At 45.0% G+C, this 27,663-nt stretch overlaps 1 protein-coding gene and 12 non-coding genes across 16 annotated transcripts in view; all 13 read right to left on the reverse strand.

The window, feature by feature from the left end:
- Positions 1–202: 202 nt before the first annotated feature.
- anos1a (anosmin 1a) overlaps positions 203–27,663 on the reverse strand; it is a 30,498-nt gene continuing 3,037 nt past the window's right edge. For 2 of the 4 annotated variants that reach the window (XM_037090391.1, XM_037090394.1), the window contains exons 2-14: positions 19,145–19,192; positions 10,958–11,023; positions 10,439–10,661; positions 8,409–8,593; positions 7,842–7,971; positions 7,178–7,383; positions 5,900–6,026; positions 5,383–5,490; positions 4,773–4,861; positions 4,391–4,562; positions 3,903–4,129; positions 3,176–3,317; positions 203–2,045 (exon numbers count right to left, since the gene is read on the reverse strand). In XM_037090391.1, coding sequence (XP_036946286.1) covers positions 1,993–2,045; positions 3,176–3,317; positions 3,903–4,129; positions 4,391–4,562; positions 4,773–4,861; positions 5,383–5,490; positions 5,900–6,026; positions 7,178–7,383; positions 7,842–7,971; positions 8,409–8,593; positions 10,439–10,661; positions 10,958–11,023; positions 19,145–19,192 — 1,776 coding nt within the window. In that variant the 3' untranslated portion in view covers positions 203–1,992. Of the gene's footprint in view, positions 2,046–3,175; positions 3,318–3,902; positions 4,130–4,390; positions 4,563–4,772; positions 4,862–5,382; positions 5,491–5,899; positions 6,027–7,177; positions 7,384–7,841; positions 7,972–8,408; positions 8,594–10,438; positions 10,662–10,957; positions 11,024–19,144; positions 19,193–21,582; positions 21,696–27,663 lie in introns of those variants that run through there. The other 2 variants (XM_037090393.1, XM_037090392.1) reach the window with 2 other exon arrangements.
- trnaq-cug lies at positions 21,656–21,727 on the reverse strand. The gene has a single exon. It is a non-coding gene; the product is annotated as a tRNA-Gln (tRNA).
- On the reverse strand, positions 21,946–22,028 carry trnal-cag. The gene has a single exon. It is a non-coding gene; the product is annotated as a tRNA-Leu (tRNA).
- Positions 22,583–22,654, reverse strand: trnaq-cug. Its single transcript has one exon. It is a non-coding gene; the product is annotated as a tRNA-Gln (tRNA).
- Positions 22,898–22,980, reverse strand: trnal-cag. The gene has a single exon. It is a non-coding gene; the product is annotated as a tRNA-Leu (tRNA).
- Positions 23,533–23,604, reverse strand: trnaq-cug. The gene has a single exon. It is a non-coding gene; the product is annotated as a tRNA-Gln (tRNA).
- trnal-cag lies at positions 23,839–23,921 on the reverse strand. The gene has a single exon. It is a non-coding gene; the product is annotated as a tRNA-Leu (tRNA).
- Positions 24,474–24,545, reverse strand: trnaq-cug. Its single transcript has one exon. It is a non-coding gene; the product is annotated as a tRNA-Gln (tRNA).
- On the reverse strand, positions 24,780–24,862 carry trnal-cag. Its single transcript has one exon. It is a non-coding gene; the product is annotated as a tRNA-Leu (tRNA).
- Positions 25,322–25,393, reverse strand: trnaq-cug. The gene has a single exon. It is a non-coding gene; the product is annotated as a tRNA-Gln (tRNA).
- Positions 25,612–25,694, reverse strand: trnal-cag. Its single transcript has one exon. It is a non-coding gene; the product is annotated as a tRNA-Leu (tRNA).
- On the reverse strand, positions 26,332–26,414 carry trnal-cag. The gene has a single exon. It is a non-coding gene; the product is annotated as a tRNA-Leu (tRNA).
- trnaq-cug lies at positions 26,959–27,030 on the reverse strand. The gene has a single exon. It is a non-coding gene; the product is annotated as a tRNA-Gln (tRNA).

Raw genomic sequence — 27,663 nt, forward strand, 5'->3', positions numbered from 1 at the left:
GCTGCGGTCAAAGGTTTGCAGCCCCTGTGGGCGATAGAGCCAAATTTGAAAAAAAGAAAAAAAAAAAAATTCCCTCAAGGTGTTTGTAAGATTGCATTGGAGAAAAGCGATGGAGAGATAACCAGACAGACAACGCATGAACATGAGGCCTCTTAGCCAGAGCAGCCGGCGCGGAGGCATGAAAACAGAGCCGTACGCATACTGACATGGAATTTATCTTTACTTACAAAACATCTTTGTACAGGGTCTCTAGAGGTTTACAAAAGGCTGAGCACACATACAGTGCAGGTGTGTTATGTTACAGTAGACACTCATCCAGACACAAACACCACAAGTAATAAATACAAACATTTTATACAGAATTTACAGAGTACAGGGAGCTACATGTCGTTTTTTTTTTTTTTTTTTTAAACAACAACAGTCATCCGAGAGAATCAGTTGTAGGAAATATTGTTCCGGGTTTTAAAATAGACTGAAGGTAACATTCAATGACACAATTTTTGGTTGTTTGCATGCAATTCCATCAATAGGACTTTGTGATTATACAGCAGGGAATTAGGGCTGGGTATCAAACCTAATTACCAGCACTGAATTCTTTGATCTGAACTAAATAGTCATTTTCCTAATATATACTATATGGTAATAGCCTTCCTGTTTGGTTGACAGACAGATAGGTATTGACTGGCCAGCTCCAAAAGCTGACCACTTCATCCTCTTTACAGATTGCCTGAATGTTTATGACCATTTCAACGTCTGTAGGAGAGAAACCACTGGATATTTTTAAAGGAGACTTCGAGACAATTCCTCACCATATTTATGGTTAAGGGTAAAGAATACTTATGATGAGAAGGAGGGACAACGCCAAATCGCTGCGCTCGAGTCGACAGAACAGGGCGTTTTTAATGAAACCTCTGGGCGTCTTCGGCCAAGGAAAATATCGTGTTTTGGCCACTGTGGTTTTCGTGCCTAAATCTAACCAGACCATGAGCGCAGCGATGTCACAAAGAAATGCAAAGTTTCAGCATATCCGTGTTTTGCAGAAACACTGGTTTTCAACAGTTATTGTGGTGATTGTGTTGTTTATGGCCGCCCAAGGTATCCATTTCCATGGCTGGATCACCAATGGGGCAAAGTGTAAATCATTGTGTGCTGATTTACATTTAGATACAACATTTCAATGCATTCATAAAGTTTCCATCTTTTTGGTGATGGGAATTCTTAAGGTTTTGGGTCCAAACTTTGGGTCACTATTATTACTACAAAAGCGTTCTGACCATACCCAGCCCTACAGGTCATAAATACGGTATAGCGACTGTGTCTACATGCTAGCATGATTTACACCCACATATCACAAAAAGTGCCGAGATGTATCTCTCAGCTGGGAGTCAAAGGGAAGAACAACTTCTTAAACTGGTGCATTTTGCATAAAGCTTTTCTAGAGAAATGTAGTGAATGGACTAAATCCTAGAGCATGTCTGATCTGCTGTGTTTCTGATTTACTATATCTAAATGTCTTATCAAGTGTGAAATCTCAGTATTGCTCTTATAAATCAACAAGACCACGGTCACTGATTAGCAGCCTGTCAAAGTATTCATGCTGTCGCTGTGAGACTGTGTTCCAGCTTCATAGGGTAACAGTCTGTAGTTTGCTATTATTGCAAAGCGTATAAATCTGTGGTTTGTCATGTAAAGTAGTCCAGAAGTTTGGGGGTTTTTTTATACGCTGAATGTGTCGAGGCCAGTAAAGGCTGCCAATCTTGTCGGTGGATTCATTGATTTTTAAATGCTACATTATGGATAGCAGCTTCAACAGTAACAGCTCGGTCCACTGTAAGACAATGCAGGCGGAGATTAAAATGGTGTTTGGTGAGAATTCAATCATGAAGCTGGCGAAAGCTGCATTTGTCATTAGTTATCACTGCTCTATGGATTCTTGATCATCCTGAGTTTGGGGGACTTGGGGGTTCATGCAGGCCGATTGGCTGTCCGGGCTCAGTGCCTCTCAATGATTGGTTGTTTATGATGATACTTCCTCAGCCTGGGTCCTGAATGAGGAGAGAGAAGACATGTGTTGCCATCAGTTTATCTTCTAGCATTAACGTACTCCTTATAAAGGTGGAGAAGAAATTTTGAAAGCAAGACAGCAAAAGCAAAGGATTTAAGTCCAGTACATTTACAATTGTTACCTCTATCTATCACCTTTTTTCTGAAGTGCCCCCTTGCCCCTCAGAGTTGCAAAGGGTATTGGTTGAAATCTCCCGGAGTTGTCCAACAGTAACAACTCAGACAAAGCTAATCCGAGTGCGAGGGAGATGTCAATCAAGCACAATATACCCACACAGTCCTGAGAAGAGGTCTAATCAGTTATGATATGTGGGTGGAACACGTCTGTGTAGGCGCTTTAAAACAGATAAGAAGAAAATTCAGCTGCATTTTCGTGCATGCGTCAGTGATCTATGGCTGCTCGCCATTGTAACAGTTACAGTTAGAAGACGAGGGAGAAGCAGCCAGACTTTCACATCCACACCTGCAGGCAATGTAGCAGTGTTTAACAGGGTAATAGGTGTTGCTGTGGGAACCTACAATAGGCAATTTCCTGATATGCACTGTGAGATCAACTAAGACAATACAAACCATAAAATTATGGCATTGTCTCATTGTGTGAGATTCATTGGTTTCATTTTGATTGGTTATCTTCAGACAGTTGGCTCAAAGAATAAAGGGCAACTGCGGCTCTTTGGTAGTAGGTAGTATAATTGACCGTAGGCTAGCTACTGTTAGCACATGTACCTCTGGAGCTAAATGCCCTATTTGCTAACTGCTCTGCCTGGACCGCTACTTCAGACCGCAGGGGGAAGTCAGTGGGGACAAAAAAAAAAGAAGGACCTTTACTCCTGGGATGAGAATAAGACACTGCGAAACCCATTTGAAACTATGGAGGCTATCAGACTATTGCCTCTTGCGGTAGAAAGTGGTGTTAAAAGACAGGATGGGCTGGGGATTGCTAGCTAGCATGCTAACTTCAGTAATCATCTCTGGAACACAATCCACAGACGTCTTTGGTATGTCAACACAGCTGTTTTTACTTACTAACCAAAAGTTTGATTCATGCACCCTGGTCTCTTTTGTCTTGTTCAGACACCAATGAAAATCTGGAATTTCTCTCATTCCTTACTGTGCTTCAGGGTGCTTTTGTTTTCGGGAGTCTGGAAAGTCCGGCTGGATGCAGGACCTTCCCCCTCTGCTGTGATGGCCTGGACCTCCAGCCTGTACAGACTGAGAGGGTGCAGGCCAGACACCACCAGGACATTACCATCCTGAAAGAGAGGAGACAGGACAAACAGTGAGAAGGCAGAAGACAAAGTTTAAAATGCTCAAGGTGTGTGAAATTGAGGGCGCGATGCAGACCAAAGGTTTTAAATGTGTTTGTCAGCTCAGTGGACCCTGAGATCTGCCTGCAGGAATACGAGAAATCCGACTCAGATATGCATTGAAACTCGCGGAAATGTTGCACAGAGGAAAGCTGCACCAAGAAGACAAATACAGGGAAAATGGTATATTTGAACTGCGAGTCCTGAATAAATGATACATTTTTTAACCAAACGTTTCAGCCTGTTTCACAGATTTAGCTGACCATTCACATATGAAACAGCCAGAAAGCATGGGTTTTTAAAAAAAACATCAAGATACAATGGCGATTTTTAAAAAGTATTTTCATTGTACAGTTAATTTGAAATTGGAGATACAGTACTTTGTAGTTGAAGTTAGGCTATTTGTAAAACCAGAAGATGACACGATGTTCTATAAATTGCGATGGTGTCTTGTAATCCAATTGGCATGACACTGAGCCTGTATCCAAACATGAACCAAACGCAACATTGACAGTTGGTAACATCACTGACCGGGGGGAGGATCTGGGACTGGGAGATGAGGCTGTGAGGCAACTTGTTGTTGTTGTGGCGGTTGGTGGGGATGACCTCCGCCCAGGTCACCTGATAACCAGTCAGCTGCTGGTGCCGCAAGACCGTGGACAAATCCCAGCTGAAGATGGCTGTCAAGTTGCCGCCCCGGACCTCGAAGGACGCCGTCAGGTTGACTGGCTTCACCAGGACCTTCTGAGGGGACACTGCTGAAGGAAAGCAGAGCTGGGGGTTAAGGAATTTATAATAAACTTTGACTCTAAACCACCTTGGTGATGCTGCGTTGTGGAAGCAGTGAAATCAAGAGATCGGGTGAATGAAACAGAATTTGCGAGCTACAAAAAGTGTAAACACCATCAGGCTTTCAGAAGACCCAGGAAAAAAGTCTCGAAAGTGACCAAGTGAGCAGAAATCCCTAAATAAAATAATCCATCTCTTTGACGTGATCGTGTAGTTTGATGCGGTCTCACCTTTTTCTCCAGGACAGGTGATGGGTTTTGGGCTCTTGGCCTGGATGGCAGCACAGGAGGGAGTGAAGAACATGGCGCTTTCTGCCAGAGGATGAATCTTCTTGCTGACTGGCTGCAGAAGGACTTTATACTTGCAGGAGAACAGCAAGCCCTGCAGGCTGACAAAGTTGTCCTAGACCAGACAAAGACAGGAAATTATCATTACATTACATTCAGTCCTTGCACGATGGCTGATTCTCAAAATGCCAGATCCCTTTTTATAGCGAACAAGGCAACAGTGGGTATGTTTGCCCATCGAATGTCCATAACAGAATACAGATTTATGTCTGGTGTCACAAGCTTATAACAATTTTCCAATGACAGTGTTGTTTTAATAGGTTACCTGTGTGCTGGTCTTCTCCATGGGTCTAGTCTGATTGTGACTACAATGCTCTGGTCCCCACTGGATTCTGTAGGATTCAACTGAAGGATCTGCACAAACAACAACACTGTCCTGTAACAGCAGCTCTACAACACTGAATGGATCACCACCATCTGTTTACCCTTTGTCTGTTTTTTTTCTCTATGCTAAATGCCAAATATCATAATACATGTATATATCTGTCTGAAGCTGAATGTGCTTCTTGGGTCTTTGTCAGAAACAAATTTGAATTAAGCAACTGAATTGTTTTTTTTTTTATCCTTATCTTACCTCAACATAACTTATTTAATGAAGGTTGCCCATTTTTCAGCACTTTATGGCCCCATCTGGTTAACATCATGAACTCTTATACCAATATGTAGGTCCATTTAATAAATAAGAAATAAAAACTGTCCAACTCCAAGTTATATTTAATCTAAGTACAGGTCCATTTGTATCCATTTGACGGAATGATGAAAACAGGTTTTACAGCGTGTGTCAGAGGAAGACCGATTGTATGCACCATTAATCTTGATGGCAGACACTCACATAAGCTCATGTGAACACTGTGTGTGTGTACACTGGTACGTACCCGTGCTGGTCTGCCAGTAAACGTGAACCTGGAGCCGTCCGTCCTGGTAGAACGGTGTCCCCACATCCAGAATGTCACCTGTAGGGGCTTTTGGAGCAGCACTGGTGGCTTCAAAACAGATAAAATATAATTCAACCAAAAAAAAATAAAAAATATGCATATCCAAAATTATATTGTTTAAGAGCTATACATGAAAGGAACTGGAGCGCATGGAAGTTAAGGTGGAGTGAAGTTCTGATGTACGGAGGATCAGACATTTAACATCCTAGTAGGAGGAAGTCTTTTAGATATTCAGTTCCCAGCGGTACTGGGAAAAAACTTGAATTCAAGTCTAAAAGATCATACAAACGCATTTTAAAAAAACCCAGAGGAAACATTTGGTGGGGAGGATAAACACTTCGACATGGTGTTTTGAAGTATGGAGCCTTTGAGCAGACAAGAAGACACGTTCGTCTCCTGCAAATCCTGACAAAAGTAATAGTCTAAATTGCAAAATAAATGACGTAGGAAGACTTACAGCGCTGTGTGGTGAAGTGGAGGATGGCTCGGGGTCCTTTGAGCTGATTCTGGCCCCAGTAGGACACAGCCTGGACCTCCACACTGTAGCTCCTGTTAGACCGCATGCTGTCCAGCTCCACCTGGCTCTGGACACAGAACAGCACAAGGACACAGTATAAACCCAGTTCTGAGATCGTATTCAAGAGCTGTATTTATTGGCAAACAGTAATTTGGACTCTGCATTGAACACAACATCTGGTGCGCTGGCAGCAAGGTGGAGGTATTTGTGCTACAAAGATGGAACGTTAGACACAGGAAAGCTTGTGCACTCTCACTGAGGGCAGAAAATGTTTTGATGTGTCCTTAGTTATGAGGTCCACATCCTGTCGTGGTGTGTACAGTCCTCTGTAAGCGTAACAGCCGTTCAAGATGTGTGGCGAAGTTTCAGTGACACACACACACACACACACAGTGGAATAGAATAGAAAATGAGACTCGAGCTATCCATTTTTAAATCATTCGTGGCCTTTGGACACAACTGAAATCATCATTGCTTGCCTTTTTATTTTTCTTGCCGCATTTTCCACAAGCCCTGAAAATAGCATCCAGCCAGGGAGCGCTAAAGGCCATGTGCCAGTATGTATTCTCAGCTAGTCCATCCTACCTGCCACCATCCCTTGCCGTCAGATCTCAGAGACTGAACATTCTAGCATGCGTCTGCAACGAGGCATCAAGATGAATTATGTTGACCTATGAAGATCTTTCCCACCTCGGCGGTGCATGCGAGGGTTTATTTTTAACAATCGCCTCGAGGTCTGAGTGTGAGTCTGAGTCTTATTATAATCTTATTTCCCCAATGGGATGTGATTACATTGTTTACAAAATTTCAGTTGAGTACACCAAGGAACTACAGGGCCCATGAGCCTCAGAGGTCACTGTTGCGTTAAGGAACAAAATCGAATTCTGTTGCTAAACTTTCCGGCCCAAAAAATCTAAAATAGAAAACTGAACAGCTTTAGTTAAATCAAATGTATCCAGCAATTTCCATTACCCTACCAGATACTGACTGTGTGCTGACAAGCTTTTAAGATGATACAGCAGTGCTGGGAGAGTGTTCTGCACCTTTCACTTTTAAAAAACGCAGCCGATTTTGTGTTTTTTGTCCTCAGGTTTGGTGTTATTTTTTGTACTGATGATTCAGCAAGGACAGCTCAACGCCCACCTAAATGTTTGGACGTGTTCAAACAGCTTCAGCATTCAAAGGATTTATCATTTTGTAGTGTCTGTCAGTCCTCACCTCTCTGACTGTCTTCCTCCTCTTGGTCAGAGATGAAGCGGAGGGCTGTCCCACTGCAGTCCAGCTCCAGCTGACCTTGTAGTGATGGACGGGGACGTCCAGGTCAGCAGGCATGCTCCACTGAAGCCTGGCAGACACCACCCTGCCAGGGCCGAAGCTCATGTTGGCCACTCGCAGCTCAGAGGGAGCTGGAGGGTTGGAGGGGTCTGGAGGTGAGGGGAGGTTGGTGATATCACACACTAGCGCTGAGATAATCATTTGTATTTCATTGGTAATTCAGTGAAACCCTCCACTCATAGACAAGTTGTTTTTTTTTTACTCTAGCTTTCAAAAACTGGAGGAAAACGTAACATTTTCACTTTCTATAAGTGGAAATAAACGCAGTTATACACAACACACGGTATCAATCAAGCAATATGCAGTTGATAGTTGACACTGTCACACTGTCGATTCCCCTTCGCTGTCATTTCTTAAGCTTACTTTAAGTTACGTAACTTGTGTTATTGAACTTGCAGACTTATTTTAACCAGGGCCACGATGTTTTTTTCTGGAAACTCGACTCATCTGCAATTTTGGAACATTTGGCCTTTTTTTTGCAGCGTTTTGGGGTGACATTTAGAATTGTCTGTGCCTTTAAGGATCACACACAGAGACGCACGCTGACCTCTGCTGTGGTGGATGTGTCTGCTGGGCGTGGTGAACCCTCTGGTCCCGTGGGTGTTGACGGCTGCCACCCTGAACTGGTACCAGCGACCCGGACGGATATCAGACAGCCTCGCTCTCTGCTCCGTGGTCTACGAGGGGTCAGGTGAAGGTGTTGGAGGGAGCAAGACAAGCCGTAAATCCACAGAAAAAAAAAAAAAGAATCAGTAAACGGAGCGACAGATGAAGTGAATAACACAGGGGGAAGGTTTTGAGTTACTTCACCCCCGATGGCAGTTGCCCTCGAGCAGGACAAAGTGCCCTGCCACATCCCACGAACTGCTCAGGAATTGCCCGAGGCACATGAGAAATGGCCTGCGAGTTCCCCCGGATCCCAATCCAATCGAGCATTCATGGGACAAGGCGGCACACCAGCGTTAGCTGCGACTTTCAAAAGTGCTTCGGTCCTACTTTTGAACCACCCCTAGGATTTTATAGGTTCTATGGGAAAAGTCTTCAAAGCTGGGCTCTTTTTTTTTTTTTCCCTCCACGTCTAATTTACACGGCGCATTGTGTGCAGCGAGCTAACCTGTGCGACCACCTGCCAGGAGGTGGCGCTGTCCTCGCTGGGCTGGATGCCGAAGTTCCACCTCCTCTGCAGGATGTAGACGACGGGCTCGGCGGAGATGTTGAAGCGGGAGGACCAGCGGACCTCCAGCTGACCAGAGGAGAGTTCTTCGAAGCCCAGCTCCTTCCGCGGCTTCAGAGGAGCGCCTGGAGGCCACATCATGAAATACACATGCACCAGAAATAGATTAGAATAAAATTAAAGGGATTTGTGGGAAACAGTAGATGCATTATTTACCCACTTTTTACATGTGCATGATGATGTAACACTGCTTACATTTATCCTTTACAGGCCAAACAGACTGATTCGGAAAAAAAAAAAACAGAGATGTTATATAAAAGCCTGGTGAGGAAGCAAAACAGATGCATCTGTCAGACTCAGATACCAACATCTACTTCAATTCTAAGCAAATAAGTCCCAGCAGAGAGGAGAGGAGTTCTCAGTCAGGTCAGCCGACGTCCCTCGGGGCAGCAGGGATATACAGCGCCGCATTGTGCTACTTGGCGAAAAGGCAAAATGAGTTTCCTCACATTATTCCCCCCTCCCTCCCATCCTGTGTGTTACCACCGGTGAGGCCCGAACATACTGCCGCGAGCTCGCAGAATCTGTTTTTTTTTTTTTTTTCTTTTTTTTTATCCTCAGCTCTCTTTGATCCCTCTTCCGACAATGGAGGCCCTAAGTAGGGCAAACTCCACCTGACTCAGACTCACAGCGGCACGCCGTTTGTTGGCGGGAGACTTTTCACCCGGAATTACCTCATTCATCTGGGCGCAGGCCCAAGGGGAGGCTGGGATGACATCTCTCCTGGACCGACGAGTAAATGTGCGACCGTTTTAAGTGTGTGCCACGGTAATCGATGCTTATTAATAATGATAATTAGAAATACGGCAGCACTGTTTCGGACAATTGCTGAACCTTTATTAGGGAAAAGATTTCCAAATTAAAGACAACAATTTCAGGAGTGATGAGTTTCAGCTGCAGCCTTTGCAGCAGCAGCAAATTCATGAACTAGTTTTATCTCCCAGCATGGCAGCAGGATGTGTCAGGATCTAATTCCAAGTAGGATTTAATGGTGTCTTACAGTGTCTCATGGACTCACCCCCTCTGTAGACATACTAAGGTCACGAAAACACTATGATTCTTTCAGCTTCAGGTGATTATCCCTAAATCATACACGCCGGACCTTTTAATGTTCTGTGATTGGCTTAAATATTGAAATTGAAAATATTTCTTGGATTGATAAAGGCTGATATCCCGGATATAAATGAATACATTCGTTCTCATTCTTATTTATGTTTATTGGACGTTAGCTTTTGCAAAAGAGGAGCCGTTGCTTTTAGCTTAGCAGCTACACATCAAATCAATTTGGGATCCCGGCCTTCAGAAAACTTGGATGACGCCACATGCAATCTGGCCTTTCAGTTGTTTTTGTCCCATTTTATAAGCCACTCTTCAGCTACTTCACTTGTTTTGGAGAACACTGCAGGGCTGTTTTGCTGTGAAGCTCCAGAAAATGCTTTTTTTTTTTTTTTTTTTTTTTTTTTTTGGGTGGATGACGAAAACTCCAACCAACTTTCCATAAGCGCGGGGGGGGCGAGCACATAATATTTGTGTGAACTTGTGCTTTAATGAGGATAAGTATTTTTTTTTTTTTTTCTCCTTCGAGTCCTCAGCCTCCACAAGTTCATTTCATCTGTCTGCTGGAAGTTCTCTTGACTTCCTCATTCTGTATTCCTTCTGCTAATAACGCGTTCAGCTTCTCTTCCATCGGTCCAGTCTGGGCTGCTTTTCTTGACCTTATCAGAAACTATTTTTTAACCGATTGGTTTTTCGCGCCCAGACCGAACAAAACCTCGCCCGTAGAAGTCATACACGGCACCAAGTCCCATCAGTCCTGCGCTGGAATCTTGTAGTGCAGCTTAAATAAAGTAATTATCTTGGCCTCACTAGATCACTTGCATGCCATCGAGTGTCGGTGCTGCTCGACTCACCCCTGTAGAGGTCTTTGGGAGACTGGCAGGTGTGGCCACAGCCGTTGGAGCAGCATTTCTTCTGGGCGGAGCACTCCCGGTCGCTGTCGCAGCTCTCCACGCAGGCCGCCGCAAAGCCGCTGGCTCTCTCCGGAGGCGGGCAGATGCCCTGCTTCACCTCCAACACCGACTGGAGGAACTCGCAGCTGGTCACACACTCCCAGTGCTTTTTGGGAAACGCTCGCTGGACGGGTTGGAGAAAACCATTAAACTTATTTTATCTTTAACTGTTCAGGGCTGTTAATATCATGCTTTGCCTGTTTTTGCATCAAATGTGCAAATGTAGCCGCCTGTGAATGTGTGAAATATAATATGCCCTATGAAGATCACAGAGATACAATGAACTTACAGCGTCACGTGAAATAATACAACTTGAGCAACCCTGATCCCAGCTCATGTCACACACGTGTTTGATCAATGAAAATGTGTGTGTGTGTGTGTGTGTGTGTGCAGCCATCTAGCCAACGTGTTGCAGTGTACCTCACACATCTCTCTGCAATTGCTTTTCCTCTTCATCTCCCAGGAGTCTTTGCAGGGCTCCAGGCACTGTGGAAGTGAAAAAAGTGTGAACAATGGCACCGATTAAAGTCAGATATGAACGAGATCCTAATCTGCCGATCGCACAAAAAAACTGTTTTTCAATGTCTTTAATGAGTTCTCTTATAATATCTGCTCCTGGCAACCGCTTATGTTTGGTCAGTTGACGTTGGTTAAATATTTCGATATCTTCTATCGATGTTTGATCAATGCCACCATCTTTCCTTCTCAAACACGAGCCAAAATATGTTACTTAATTAAAGCTAACATGGGACACAGACAAGGCCTTAGCCAAGATATTAGTAATACTGAGGTCATCGTTGGTACACAAAAAACGGCCATATTGGAAGAATACTTAAAGGTGCAATATGGAATTATATGTGACTGACAAAAATACACAATCCATTCATTTTAAATTCTCATTGCAATGTTTACCTGGAAGTTTTAGACATTCTTAGTACATTTTATTGAAAAACGATATGTTTCAGTGTCTGGACAATCAAAGAATGAGCTCAGTGTCCTCAATAGTAGCGGCAGTACAGCCCTGTACATGTACTCTGATCTCTAGCGTAAAAGTCCTGCACTTTATATATGTACATGTATCCACACTGTATGACTTCTGTCTACAAATGTAGCCCTTTTACACTGAAAAAAACACTGTTAGGAAATATTTACCAAGTTGTAATTGCATTTCTTCCATAATATATTTGGAAAAGCAAATAGCAGTATTCAATATTTTTTTTGTCACAAAGCATTTGAATGGTTTGTTTCAACAGTCTGACGTGTTGCTGACTTATATTGTTTGCTGCATTATCCACAGTCAATACGGCCGCAGATCTAATCTGGAATGGATGGTGTTACAATACGTGTGTGAGGGAAAGGTAATGAATGTTGTCCTGCGCTCTCGGGCCGTTTTCTGGAGCATGTCACCAATTAACGGCTTGGTCCTCTGTACCATAAAGCTGGATCCTGCCCTGGTGGGCAGAGGCAGCCCAGGGGAGCGAGTGCACACTGATTGTAATTTCATGCTATAGTGAGAAACAGTTGGGAAGAGAGCAATGTACAGAAGTATCCCAAGGACGCGGCAAGTTGTCTGAAAGTTAGAGCAAGCGCTGTAGACTCTGAACAAACTTGAGTTTAATGTAAGCACCCATGTCTGTAAGATTTGAAAAGATAGAAGTTTGCCTCGTGCATTTTCCAAAGCTTTGCCGCGTTTTTGTGTCTGCACAGTTTGCCAGACCTTCCAGGTTGCTGTTATTCTTTTATTCATCCCACCACAGCATGAAAGTCGACTCACACAGACTCTGAACTTGTTTGAAATCTAATAAATGTATTTCGTTGCCAGAAAAGGCACCCGGAGGCGACGAGACGAGCCGGAAGTGACAAGGGTGGCCATCGTGAGGTCAGGAAATACACTAAACACAAGCAGTCATTCGATCAGGTAGTTTGCCAACAAACATCCAGGAAATGGGCCCTTATGTTTTTGGGCCCGATCGAACATGTAGGTGGGTCAGAAAAATCAATGACTGGCAGTTCAGGTAAAACGTGTCAGTGCAGAAAAGTTTCTCCTTTTTTTTTTTTTTTGCTCCTCTGCTTCTCCGTATCAGACGAAGAAACAGCTACATCAGCGAGAGCGGCGCCGTTAAACTGCCTCTTAATCATATCAACAGTTTGCATATCCGCAGAGGGACGTTTCCCATCATGCAGGCGCGGAGCGTTAAAGCTCGCCGCTTGTAGTCTTTGGCAGTCGCCTCTGTGGTGCGATCGAGTGCAGCTTTTTGGCGGGGGGCGCGGGAGACGGGAGGCCGCGCAACAGCGAGCCTCGTTCTTCGACGTCAATTTGCCGTGTCAGGGCATTTAATCACATCCATTCGAAATTAAACACTCCTCGCTTCAGCGTCGACCGCTGACACATATATGAGTGCAGTTCTCCGGTTCAGTGAGGGATTGTCGGCAACCATTTTAGATGCATTCACTTTGAGTTTGACCTCCAAATAGATAGTAAAAAGGAGCTCGATGCTGCTGGCGTGTTTACAGTCTGTCTGAGGGCTCTACTTTTGTCACAGCCAAGTGATCAAAGACGAGCGCTCCCAGCGCGGCACGTCAGGGAGATCTCAGCATAGGTGCAGCGCAGCCGGAGCATGCTGGAGCACCGCTCCGCCACTTCTTTTTCCTCCGAGCGAGGAAATCAAATGTTGACAGCTGTCGAAGTCCCAGAGGTGTTAAGGTGATGAATCGCTAAAACGACTTAGTTGTGTGGTTTGTTTTCAACAAGACAAAATCTTCTCGTCAGCAAGCTGAACAGCTCTGCATGCGCAGCTCGTTACATCATGTGATATACGAATCGAGATGAGGCGCTGCATTCCACCCGACCTACCCAAGGACAAGTAAAAGCCAGTTCTTTCTTCTTCTTTTTTTTTTTTTGGAATAGCTAAAAAGATAAAAGTTCACGATGTAGCTGTAAGTAAACGCGTGTGCATGCACTCAAACGCACCTGCATATCTTAGGTGTGTTCCAGTATTTACACAAATAGCACTACAGCTGGTTCCGAGCCATCAGGCACACCTGTAGCACACCTGAGAACATGGCAGGATCAGAAAAAAAAAGAAAAAAAACCATGGTAATGCATTATACTTTAGGTGGGCGTGGCAATCACGGCCAATCAGATTCACTTCACCTTCATCTTTACACTCTGCGGTGACAGTTTGTGAATCACGTCACGTGGAGGCTTGTAATTGTCTGGGACTTGAGTTTCGAACCATTAGAAGAGTTATTAGTCGGTAAACTGACCGTGTTCCACACATTATTTCCCTGGGTTTCAATGTGTCACAGTCGCACACTCTGAAATGCTGTTTCAGGCTTTTCATGTGTCTGCAGTAGTCAGCGATGTGCACCACTTCAAGACAAGAGTGGAGAGGAGAAAAACAATAGCTGCCAAGTGGACTACAGTGCAGTGCACGTGGAGCGCAGCTCCTCCTGCCATGTAATGAAGACTCCCCGAAGCATGTCTGATCGCTCTGTGCCAGGCCTGCCATCTCCCATCTCCACTTTCTGGCCTCCACAGGAGAACTTGTCCACTAATCCAGACTGACGTTCCTACCCTCGTGCCATTCCCAGCGTCACCTCAGCGTCGGTTAGTTTTACGCTCCATTTCGAGCTTAAATCGAGCATTCCATTCCGATACCGCAAATAAAGCTGACTGGGGGGAACTTTCTGATGTGGTTGAGAGAGATTTGAGAAAGCACCTTGGTGAGGACAACCGATATTTTTGTCTCGGCTGCGGAGTTTAGCACCAGATTGGAGCTGGTTTGCGATCCAAGCTGTTCTTTTAGGTCACAGAATGTGACTTGTGTTTACTCGGCTGCCGTGCGAAGCTGCGTGTGAGTACAAGTGTGTCTGTGTGAATTTGTGTGTGTGTGTGTGTAATTTGGCAGTTGGTGCGCACTACTCCTCCATGACCAACCGGAGATAATGGAGCGGACAACTTCTCTGCTGACCGTGCAAAACGCTTTTCTTTTGGTGCTTGACAATGTTTGATTCGCTGCCCAGACAAACCCCTCGGAGAGCAAACAGGCTCGGTTTTGTCTCTGGCTTCCTGTTTCAACAACTCACACTTCTTTTGAAAGTGTTCCAGACCTTTCAAACAGCCCAAGACGAGACCTCGGCTTCTCCCAAGAAACAAAACGCAGGCAAATTGTTTCACGAGTTCATTTGAAAATGTAAGTGTGCGGAGGAGTGAAAGAAAAGGATGTCTGGCTCTCAGTCAGACATTGAAACAGGGCTGTAGGGAGTATTGAAGTCCACTAATGGCTGCCAAGTGCGCCTGAAAGAGGGTCGTTACAACAAGCTCAATGCCAATTGTCTAGGTTGTGAACTAAGACACCAGTGTCAGTGAATGCACACGATGACCCTGCATGGCTCCAATGCTACAGTAGTGCCATCTTAAGCTCTTTTCAAAGCACTGAATTGAACTGGACTGTGTGGGAGTGTGTTGCTAATCAACTCTGGCACTTGCAAATGGCTGTCTGCCTGGAGGAGATAGTGACAGAAGGATTAACAAGCACTCATTACCACCAGGGTCCGCGAGGACGACACGGGGCCAAATGGTCACGAGCCAAAGAGACGGGCTGTCTCGCTGCACCGAGCTTCAACAAGCTCCCCATCAGGAGCGTCTGAGCCTCGGAGCTGGACGGGGATGTGTCAGTGCAGAAAGTTAAGTCTCAAACAAGGCGTCAGGAAGAGTTCGAAAGCTAAACGCTGATCACCCACAAAAAAAAAAGAAAGAAAAAACCTCAATCACTGAGCCTTGTCCAAATTAAAAAAAAATAAAAATTGCCAGCCTACATCTTTTTTTGGCAGATGGTCGTAAATATTTCATAATAATCTATTATTACCCATCATTTTAACTCTTTTACTTCTAATGATGATGAAATAACCTAAATTTTTTTTTTTTTTTTTAAACATTGTATTAACATGTAACTTATGTAACGAACTCAGCCTCAGCAATATGCATTTACAACGGAAGGAAGAGGAACCATGCAGCCACTTCTCAGGTCAACAAACACGAAGCAGATTAGCTGTTATTGCACCTTTACAGGCAGCTATGAATCATATACATTCACAGAATCCGACAACTAACATCAGCTAATGAACAAACCAACAGTCAGAACTTAATTGACATCAGTGATGTGCTTGACACCTTGTCTGAACTCATACCCTCCTCTTAGTCTTAATGGATTTAAATAAACTGGGTGCTTTTGCTTGCGTGTAATCAAAAGCAAGGACATCGTCGCAGCGGTGATTATCATTATTGTGTCTTTGCCTCGGACAGGCGACCACTAATGGTCGTTTTAATTAATTTTTTTGACCCACACTCTGCTGCCGCACTGGAGGCTGGAATTAGCACCTCAGCCAGAGGTTTTGAAGCCAACCCTGCAAGCGCTCGCCTCATTATAAGGAAATGCAGCACACGCTGCTTGTGCACCGGGAGGGCAGCTGCACCCCTCTGCGACCAGTGCTAGTCTTAATATGAGGTTTAATCTGTCAAAATGATGGACTGCCTTAATATTTTTCCGTGACTTTTTAAAAAAAAAAATCAGTAAACGAAGGAAAATATTCAGTTAAAGTGACCTCACGACCCGTAATATGTGCTCATCTAGCTGCTACGCCCACGGGCGTACTATGGAAACGTAGTCATCAGCACATACGCTCAAAAGGGGTGTTAATGATTAATGATAAATCTATTAATAGCTGACATTTTGCCACCCGAGTATGGGCTGGGATTTTGTTGTCAGTTGTTAAAAGTGACAGACAGAATGTGTGCGTAATTTAATTTACAATTCGAGTAACTTTATGTTTTACTTTACCTGTTATTTCATCACCTAATGCAGCCGACTCTGATTTTACATCAAACACAGATCACGTCAGTGGTTTAAACAGGTGGCTAATGGGAAAAAAAGATCCAACCTGAATAAATGATCAATCATTAGCCAGGGCAGCTGACCACTGCTCAAAGAAATGACTTAAAATGTACATCCCTAATGCATATAATGGCGTGCGTTCATACATCAGACAGACTTTTGCATGAGAAGTGACAGAAATAGTTGCATCAGATAGAGGAGAGCGCTATAGAGAGTCTCCTGTCTCCCCTCGGCACAGCCGGCCGATCAATGAGCGAGCCAATCAGAAAGTTGTTCCGACAGAAATGTTCCGACATAGCCCTGGGAACTGGATGCAGGCAGCAGACAAAAAAAAAGCACACCCATTAAAGCGTACAGATAATGGTGATTAGGGTGAATCGACCTTTTTTGCATTTTCCAAAGCCATCTGATTTCGCCGATCGTGTGCATTCAGACCAGCCCAGGCACAAAACAAACGCTGCGCCTGAGCAAAGCTATGGCCACAGGCCCTGACGGCATCAGGCTCCGGCTTCCGCTAATAACGCCGGCCTTTGATCAAGAAGCGGCAGACGAGATGGGAGAGGCGTGAATTCGCCGGCGACACTTCAGAGAGCACCTGTCGCGGCGGAGCAGCTCGGACCGCTCTCGCCAACATCTGCATTTTAACGCTCCGCTCCACTGATGAAAACTTAAGTGCGCGGTGGAGCGAGCTGCTCCGGAGTAAAATTGCACTCGCACAGGCTTTTAGAGGAATGCATTGCTTGCACATCACACTGTAAGAGCCTCTCATTTCACAATTAACCACCATTAAACAGGAGTGTAATTTGGAGGGCTCTCCAAACTAAAAGCCACTAAAGGCTAACACTGCTCTGTACTCAGACATCATGGACTGGATCCAACTCCATGTCTCGTGTAAAGGACCGTTTTTAGTTAATTAATGGACAGTGCTTGAACTTTTTTCATGGACATCAGACAAGAAGACATGGAGAAATGTACATTTTTTATAAGCAGTGGGAAATAGTGGCATCAACAATTTCAGCATTTTTTGATACTTTCACAACTTGGATTTCTTATGACTTTTGAAAGTGCCCTCAGGCTCTCACATCTTCTGTGCTGACTGTGCTGACACTGATACTTATTTTATAACTATGAAATGTTCCTTCATCTGCTTCAGTAGATCTGTTATACAATAAACAACCAGACAGGAATGCACCAGATAAAAACAAAGAACGCCTTGCTTTCACAAAGTGAAACAGATCCAGTGAATGAATGGGAAAGCCCCCATATTTTTCTTGTTACATCTTTACTGATCACAAGGTAGGAGATGCATATATGAAGTCAGTGGGGATGGATGCTTAAGACCTGAGGCTTCACTTAGAATAAGATAGTGCGACCATTTCATACGTTCACATTTCTGTAGTCACACATCCTCGGGGGAGGATCGAGTACGAAACACCAATCAAAAGCACATCCGCTGGTAAAAAAGCACTGCAGTCGATGCACGCCGCAGGTAATAGACTGAAGCGGCTCTTTATATCATGAACTAATTCACGGTGCAATGAAAACATTTTCTCCCTGTGATCGTTCATTAGAGCGGCCGGATAACTCGCTGCAGAAGCGCTTAATAATGCAGCCGGGGAGACGTCTAATGCGCTAACGTGTCATCACAATTACCCATCACTGGGATCGCATGGTTACCAAAGTGAGAGGCTGCTAAGGCCTGTTAATATCTCCATGGCTCGACAAGGAGACGATATTCCTCATGGGGGCTTTTAAATATCAAAAAAAAAAAAAAAAAACACACACTGAGGCTAAGTAGTCACACAGCCGATGTGAAATACAATTACGCGAGCATGATTTCATGAAAGATGCACGACGTTTTATGATATGAACATTATATCATAGGTGGGAGCTCCGCGAGGGTGCATTCCGTCTATTACTGTGTGCCCCCCTTTCACGAGTGTTGATGCATGAGCGGGAAAGCTGAGATTTATGGGACATCAGAGAACAAACGGGCAGGCCGGGTGATGAATGGGAGCGCTGGGAAATGGGTAATAACCACCACAGCACAGCAGCATGCATCAGGACATGCAGTGCATGCACGCACATACGCAGCACACTGCCACTGGTCCGCATGCGGTGTGATTTATCGCCAAACAAACATGCACACATACTAAGAAGGGGAACACGCGCCCGCCAACAGGTTCACACAATGTGCACACACGCAAAGGCGGAGTGATTTATTACGCTGGAAAGTCCCATGTGTCTCCCTGGGGTGCTGCAACCTTTATAATAATGTCTTTTTTTTTTGTACGTTTTAATATCGGATCAAAAACAAGAAAGGACCAACACAATTAAAAAACACATATATAGATTTTTTTTTTTAGCTGTATCGGGTTTTGAAAAATGTAGAATAATGAGTGGAATCAACAAAAAAAAAAAAAAAAGTAATAATGCAATAATACACCAGGGGTCCGCTTTTCAAAACCTGGCGCCTGCATTACCCACAATGCAACTTAGCTAACTAACTTTGCCACTGAGTGACGCCACTGGCTGCAGTTTATCAGATACCTTGCAGTTTCCTATGGAGCTATAGGCTTTTTTCACATATGCAGTATCACTCGCCAAACACCTGTGAACACGCTTTGATGCGTAAAATTAGTGGCATTACCCTTTAATAAATAGTCCCTACTGTCTCTACTGTGTGAGGGTTCATGCGCTGGTTACCTACCTTCGCGCACTGTTTGTGATTATGACACCAGCCCAAGGATCCATTATTCTGAAAGAGAAGCAAAACAGAGAAGCACAAATGAATAAATCGCTCTAACTGAATTAAGGGCAGAGGAATACATTTTAATGCCCTAATCACAGCGCTGTCACAGCTCCGAGGCACGCCATGTAATTACCGTTTGTCAGGAGAACATCACAGAGCTCCAGAGTTCACGGCGCAACTGTTATTTCTCACTATATAGACAAATTGCTGTTTTTTTTTCCCCCTCCAGTTTGTCGGAGGAAAACCTGACTTGATGTCCTCCCTGGCTCCCTGCTGTGAGCCCGGGGCCATTTGCTGAAAAATAATGAGTGCAGATCCAGATCACTTGTCAAGTCACATGAGGCAGAGCTATTATAGATGGGTGATTTTTTTTTTTTTCAGCGTGACTTGAGAGGCAGCCTGGTCTCTGATCAGCACTCCTGTTTTCTAATGTCTTGGATTTGTTAAGGTGTTAAACAAATCCCAGACACGACGATTTTGCTTGTGTTTGCTTGAAAGACTGATTCTCCCAGGGAACCTTAAACACAAGGGAGGGTCATTATGTCACCGAATCTTGCTTTGGTGCCAGACTGTGGTCTGTATTAAAGGTCAATGTGTGATGCATGGAGAAACAGACTGAAACGTAAAATATCTTCGTTGCATGACTTCTGATGAAGAAACACCTCCAGAAAAGTAAAGAAAGCCATTTTTTTTCTTTGTTTTTCCCAAATGATTAACAGGGCTGATAACATTGTGACCAAACGGGGCAGATCCGAACAATTATCGCTGATTAGACTGCAATTACACTGCGAAAAAAGAAAGCCTCTCCCAAAGTCAAGGCATGAACAACATGTTGATTAAAAAATAAATAAATTAGTCATTCGACGTAGATATGTTGGGTTTCGGTGTGTTCTTTTTCATGTTCCTCGACACCACGGACTCCCACCACCTCATCATGTGTCCCAATCTGCTCACCTGCCTCCCATCAGCTCATCACCTCCCCCATGGCTTTCCTTCCCCTCTTCGCAGGATCCTTCTCTCTTATTTAGTCCCTTTGCTGATTTTCCTCATGTTTTCATCACCTGTGTTTCACATCTTTTTCCCCCCCATGTGCCTCGGGATCGCCTCACCTGCCCGCACATTTCCAGCTCAGCACCATTCTACCAACTTCTCCTCACTTCCTCAGTTCCCAGTATGAATATAAAACATTCGTACTGCATCATTACCTGCGTCTGTGTCTGCACTTCGGTTCTCACTGTGATAAAAATACACAACCGCACCAATGTGTTGGACTGTCCCGACTTTCAATACAAACATAGAAAAGCCACTACTTTCCTAATGCAGCTGGTAACAGTTTTTTTCAGCGAATGCTACTCCAACAGGTAACTCCAGTGGTGCATCTGTTGGGTACCAGTGCAGTGTTATAAGTCGTGTTCCAAGGGGCTCCCTTTTGTCACTGAAAATTGTCTTTCATTATGCAATTAGTTTTTCTTGTGATTATGAAATATGTCAGACTAAACATTAGTTCAGTGTTTTGCATGTCAAGCAAAAACGTCGCTCAGACTGAAGCACCTTGGGATTGCAGGCGGCTGTAGCGTTGGTGGTTTTCCGACAGAGTCGCGAGCGCGTGGCCTTTCCAACACTGACATTTGTTCCGTCGATAAGTAAATAGAGCGTTATTGATGGAGGGCTCAGTTAAATTGTCTCCTCTGGGGTTGGATATTAGCAAAGAGAAGGGGTGCTCTGCTCTCTGAATTCCCTTGAGACTAACTGAGCTGCACAGAAAATCATTTCACTATGCTTCAGTGGAGCTGCTCAGAAAATATAGTGTCTGACCAGGCAGCCCCCAGCAGTAGCAATGATATACGGACGCTGTGGCTGATCGGCCGCCAATTGATACTGACTTTTAATCCTTTTTTAACTGTTTATAACTGTTCTAAAGTGGCATGAAAAACAGCAGACACAGAGAGGAGAGGCATGTAATGACGGCACAAACTGGAATAACGCTGCATACTTTTTTCCCCACCCAGCATATGAATAAACCAAAATGCAGGAGTGTAAAAATGAGCAATAACAAAGTGACATTAGCAAGCGAATTACCTAGGCAAGGCATCAGCGACCTGGAGATTATTGTTTGTCGTGAGAAAACAGACCACAGCACATGTAAACAGCAGTGACTTCTTATAACACTCATATCAACTTTTGAATGTTTTACGTGTTTCTTCAGTACATTGTAAAACATGGCAGTAGATTCAATAGTAAAAAAAAGACTACAATAGTAAAGAAAAGGGTTTAATATGATAAAAATGTAAAAATGTGAAAAGAACAACTAAGTCCTTAGTGCTATGTATGGAACACAAAGGCACTGGGGTTGATTGGACGACAGAGAACACCTGGCCTTATCGGGACTTACATACCTGGAACAACTGTGTTGCCACGTTCTCGTTCTTTCACTGTGAACGCCCACAAAGGCCTGAAACCGTTAAAACCAGGTCCCACCGAGATTTGAACTCGGATCGCTGGATTCAGAGTCCAGAGTGCTAACCATTACACCATGGAACCTCTGAAGGGCTGCCATTGATAGCCATGCAACGTGATGTTCCGTCTTTCTCAGCTACTACAAAGAAGGCACGCAACAGTAATAAAGTTAGCAAAAATGCTAACAACAAAAAGGCTAACTTACTTTACTTGGCTGGCTGACCGCTCACACTAGAGCATGATGTCGACTTTTTTCTGCAATTACCTCCTTAGAAGAAACGGTGCCCCTGCAAAACACAGCATGTCAGAAGTGGGATCCGAACCCACGCCTCCAGGGGAGACTGCGACCTGAACGCAGCGCCTTAGACCGCTCGGCCATCCTGACTTGTTTTCCATTGTTTTTTTCAGGGGAAATCGCGAAACACACGTGCAGATGGTACAGTACATCTGCCATCATGTAATACATTACAGCAACTGTGCTTTCACATGTCAATGCTCAACTATTACAGTATTGCAGCCTCATCCAGTGAAGAGCTGCGCTGACAATACATGCAGGCACACATTCCTGCTGGATTCATTCGTAGTCTATTTAACTTCTTTCTACGAATCCCTGGCGGGTTTCAGACATCCGGCTCGCGGCGCGTCTATGTTCTGAACCAAGGCAACACAGGGCCTCCCAACCAGGCCGTAAAAACTGAAAAGTGCTTTCGGCTGAGATGTGAAACGTCATCAAGATCCTTGTTAACGCCACCAGTGGTGCAGATCCCAATTGAGGATCAGCTTCTCAGCCCACGTTAGCCTGGTGAACCGTCACAATGGCATTTCAGGCAGTAGAAAGTCACCTGGCCTTATCGGGACTTACATACCTGGAACAACTGCGTTGCCACGTTCTCGTTCTTACACTGTGAACGCCCACAAAGGCCTGAAACCGTTAAAATCAGGTCCCACCGAGATTTGAACTCGGATCGCTGGATTCAGAGTCCAGAGTGCTAACCATTACACCATGGAACCTCTGAAGGGCTGCCATTGATAGCCATGCAACGTGATGTTTCGTCTTTCTCCTCTACTACAAAGAAGGCACGTAACAGTAATAAAGTTAGCAAAAATGCTAACCTGCTAACAACAAAAAACTTTGCTAACTTTATGCACTAACTTACTTTACTTGGCTGGCTGACCGTTCACACTAGAGCATGATGTCGACTTTTTTCTGCAATTACCTCCTTAGAAGAAATGGGGCCGCTGAAAAACACAGCATGTCAGAAGTGGGATTCGAACCCACGCCTCCAGGGGAGACTGCGACCTGAACGCAGCGCCTTAGACCGCTCGGCCATCCTGACTTGTTTTCTCTTGTCTTTTCAGGGGAAATTGCGAAACGCACGTGCAGATGGTACAGTACATCTGCCATCATGTAATACATTACAGCAACTGTGCTTTCACATGTCAATGCTCAACTATTACAGTATTGCAGCCTCATCCAGTGAAGAGCTGCGCTGACAATACAAGCAGGCACACATTCCTGCTGGATTCATTCGTAGTCTATTTAACTTCTTTCTACGAATCCCTGGTCAATTTCAGACATCCGGCTCGCGGCGCGTCTATGTTCTGAACCAAGGCAACCAGGGCCTCCCAACCAGGCCGTAAAAACTGAAAAGTCCTTTCGGATGAGACGTGAAACGTCATCAAGATCCTTGTTAACGCCACCGGTGGCGCAGATCCAACTTGAGGATGAGCTTCTCAGCCCATGTTAGCCTGGTGAACCATCACAATGGCATTTCAGGCAGTAGAAAGTCACCTGGCCTTATCGGGACTTACATACCTGGAACAACTGCGTTGCCACGTTCTCGTTCTTTCACTGTGAACGCCAACAAAGGCCTGAAACCGTTAAAACCAGGTCCCACCGAGATTTGAACTCGGATCGCTGGATTCAGAGTCCAGAGTGCTAACCATTACACCATGGAACCTCTGAAGGACTTCCATTGATAGCCATGCAACGTGATGTTTCGCCTTTCTCCTCTACTACAAAGAAGGCACGCAACAGTCATAAAGTTAGCAAAAATGCTAACCTGCTAACAACAAAAAACCTTACGCACTAACTTACTTTACTTGGCTGGCTGACCGCTCACACTAGAGCATGATGCAGACTTTTTTCTGCAATTACCTCCTTAGAAGAAACGGTGCCGCTGAAAAACACAGCATGTCAGAAGTGGGATTCGAACCCACGCCTCCAGGGGAGACTGCGACCTGAACGCAGCGCCTTAGACCGCTCGGCCATCCTGACTTGTTTTCTCTTGTCTTTTCAGGGGAAATTGCGAAACGCACGTGCAGATGGTACAGTACATCTGCCATCATGTAATACATTACAGCAACTGTGCTTTCACATGTCAATGCTCAACTATTACAGTATTGCAGCCTCATCCAGTGAAGAGCTGCGCTGACAATACAAGCAGGCACACATTCCTGCTGGATTCATTCGTAGTCTATTTAACTTCTTTCTACGAATCCCTGGTCAATTTCAGACATCCGGCTCGCGGCGCGTCTATGTTCTGAACCAAGGCAACCAGGGCCTCCCAACCAGGCCGTGAAAACTGAAAAGTCCTTTCGGATGAGACGTGAAACGTCATCAAGATCCTTGTTAACGCCACCGGTGGCGCAGATCCAACTTGAGGATCAGCTTCTCAGCCCATGTTAGCCTGGTGAACCATCACAATGGCATTTCAGGCAGTAGAAAGTCACCTGGCCTTATCGGGACTTACATACCTGGAACAACTGCGTTGCCACGTTCTCGTTCTTTCACTGTGAACGCCAACAAAGGCCTGAAACCGTTAAAACCAGGTCCCACCGAGATTTGAACTCGGATCGCTGGATTCAGAGTCCAGAGTGCTAACCATTACACCATGGAACCTCTGAAGGACTTCCATTGATAGCCATGCAACGTGATGTTTCGCCTTTCTCCTCTACTACAAAGAAGGCACGCAACAGTCATAAAGTTAGCAAAAATGCTAACCTGCTAACAACAAAAAACCTTACGCACTAACTTACTTTACTTGGCTGGCTGACCACTCACACTAGAGCATGATGCAGACTTTTTTCTGCAATTACCTCCTTAGAAGAAACGGTGCCGCTGAAAAACACAGCATGTCAGAAGTGGGATTCGAACCCACGCCTCCAGGGGAGACTGCGACCTGAACGCAGCGCCTTAGACCGCTCGGCCATCCTGACTTGTTTTCTCTTGTCTTTTCAGGGGAAATTGCGAAACACACGCGCAGATGGTACAGTACATCTGCCATCATGTAATACATTACAGCAACTGTGCTTTCACATGTCAATGCTCAACTATTTAACTTCTTTCTACGCATCCCTGGTGGATTTCAGACATCCGGCTTGTGGCGTGTCTATGTTCTGAACCAAGGCAACCAGGGCCTCCCAACCAGGCCGTAAAAACTGAAAAGTCCTTTCGAATGAGACGTGAAACGTCATTAACATCCTTGTTAACGCCACTGGTGGTGCAGATCCCAATTGAGGATCAGCCCACGTTAGCCTGGTGAACCATCACAATGGCATTTCAGGCAGTAGAAAGTCACCTGGCCTTATCGGGACTTACATACCTGGAACAACTGCGTTGCCACGTTCTCATTCTTTCACTGTGAACGCCCATAAGGCCCTGAAACCGTTAAAACCAGGTCCCACCGAGATTTGAACTCGGATCGCTGGATTCAGAGTCCAGAGTGCTAACCATTACACCATGGAACCTCTGAAGGACTTCCATTGATAGCCATGCAACGTGATGATTCGTCTTTCTCCTCTACTACAAAGAAGGCACGCAACAGTCATAAAGTTAGCAAAAATGCTAACAACAAAAAGGCTAACTTACTTTACTTGGCTGGCTGACGGCTCACACTAGAGCATGATGTCAACTTTTTTCTCCAATTACATCCTTAGAAGAAACGGTGCCACTGAAAAACACAGCATGTCAGAAGTGGGATTCGAACCCACGCCTCCAGGGGAGACTGCGACCTGAACGCAGCGCCTTAGACCGCTCGGCCATCCTGACTTGTTTTCCATTGTTTTTTTCAGGGGAAATTGCGAAACACACGCGCAGATGGTACAGTACATCTGCCATCATGTAATACATTACAGCAACTGTGCTTTCACATGTCAATGCTCAACTATTTAACTTCTTTCTACACATCCCTGGTGGATTTCAGACATCCGGCTTGTGGCGTGTCGATGTTCTGAACCAAGGCAACCAGGGCCTCCCAACCAGGCCGTAAAAACTGAAAAGTCCTTTCGAATGAGACGTGAAACGTCATTAACATCCTTGTTAACACCACTGGTGGTGCAGATCCCAATTGAGGATCAGCCCACGTTAGCCTGGTGAACCGTCACACTGGCATTTCAGGCAGTAGAAAGTCACCTGGCCTTATCGGGACTTACATACCTGGAACAACTGCTTTGCCACATTCTCGTTCTTTCACTGTGAACGCCCATAAAGCCCTGAAACCGTTAAAACCAGGTCCCACCGAGATTTGAACTGGGATCGCTTGATTCAGAGTCCAGAGTGCTAACCATTACACCAAAAAGGCTAACTTACTTTACTTGGCTGGCTGACCGCTCACACTAGAGCATGATGTCGACTTTTTTCTGCAATTAGCTCCTTAGAAGAAACGGTGCCGCTGAAAAAGACAGCATGTCAGAAGTGGGATTCGAACCTACGCCTCCAGGGGAGACTGCGACCTGAACGCAGCGCCTTAGACCGCTCGGCCATCCTGACTTGTTTTCCATTGTTTTTTTCAGGGGAAATTGCGAAACACACGCGCAGATGGTACAGTACATCTGCCATCATGTAATACATTACAGCAACTGTGCTTTCACATGTCAATGCTCAACTATTACAGTATTGCAGCCTCATCCAGTGAAGAGCTGCGCTGACAATACATGCAGGCACACATTCCTGCTGGATTCATTCGTGGTCTATTTAACTTCTTTCTACGAATCCCTGGCGGGTTTCAGACACCCGGCTCGCGGCGCGTCTATGTTCTGAACCAAGGCAACACAGGGCCTCCCAACCAGGCCGTAAAAACTGAAAAGTCCTTTCGGCTGAGATGTGAAACGTCATCAAGATCCTTGTTAACGCCACCGGTGGCGCAGATCCAACTTGAGGATCAGCTTCTCAGCCCATGTTAGCCTGGTGAACCGTCACAATGGCATTTCAGGCAGTAGAAAGTCACCTGGCCTTATATACCTGGAACAACTGTGTTGCCACGTTCTCGTTCTTTCACTGTGAACGCCCACAAAGGCCTGAAACCGTTAAAACCAGGTCCCACCGAGATTTGAACTCGGATCGCTGGATTCAGAGTCCAGAGTGCTAACCATTACACCATGGAACCTCTGAAGGGCTGCCATTGATAGCCATGCAACGTGATGATTCGTCTTTCTCCTCTACTACAAAGAAGGCACGTAACAGTCATAAAGTTAGCAAAAATGCTAACAACAAAAAGGCTAACTTACTTTACTTGGTTGGCTGACCGCTCACATTAGAGCATGATGTCGACTTTTGAGCCCAGGTTAGCCAGGTGAACTGTCCCAATGGCATTTCAGGCAGTAGAAAGTCACCTGGCCTTTATAGGGACTTCTGCTCCACAGTTCAACCGCTCAGCTCAGCCCGGAGCTGGGATTTGAACCAGCAACCTTCTTAGTGGGTAAAGGTGAAATTGTTGGTTAAGGAAAGAGATCAAAACTCTTGCACGCAGCGTCCCTGACTAAATATGACAGTTACAGGTGTCACGTCATGCTCGTCTATCCAAGGTTTTGTGGAAAAGGCACCATTCACTCGTCCAAACCGTGGCTGTAATAAGGAGAGCACACACGGCGTCCATTTCACTTCGATCCAACAGGCTTGACCCTCCTCAGTAAATACAGTTCTTATTTAAACTCCCGGTGATGGAGCAGAAGCAATCTGTCAGTCTCGCACATTTGACATCACCACAGCTCCCTGTCCTCTCCCTGCAGAGGAGGAGCTG

Source organism: Acanthopagrus latus, chromosome 24 (genome assembly GCF_904848185.1).
Source record: "Acanthopagrus latus isolate v.2019 chromosome 24, fAcaLat1.1, whole genome shotgun sequence".
In the NCBI taxonomy this organism is placed as follows: Eukaryota; Metazoa; Chordata; class Actinopteri; order Spariformes; family Sparidae; genus Acanthopagrus; species Acanthopagrus latus.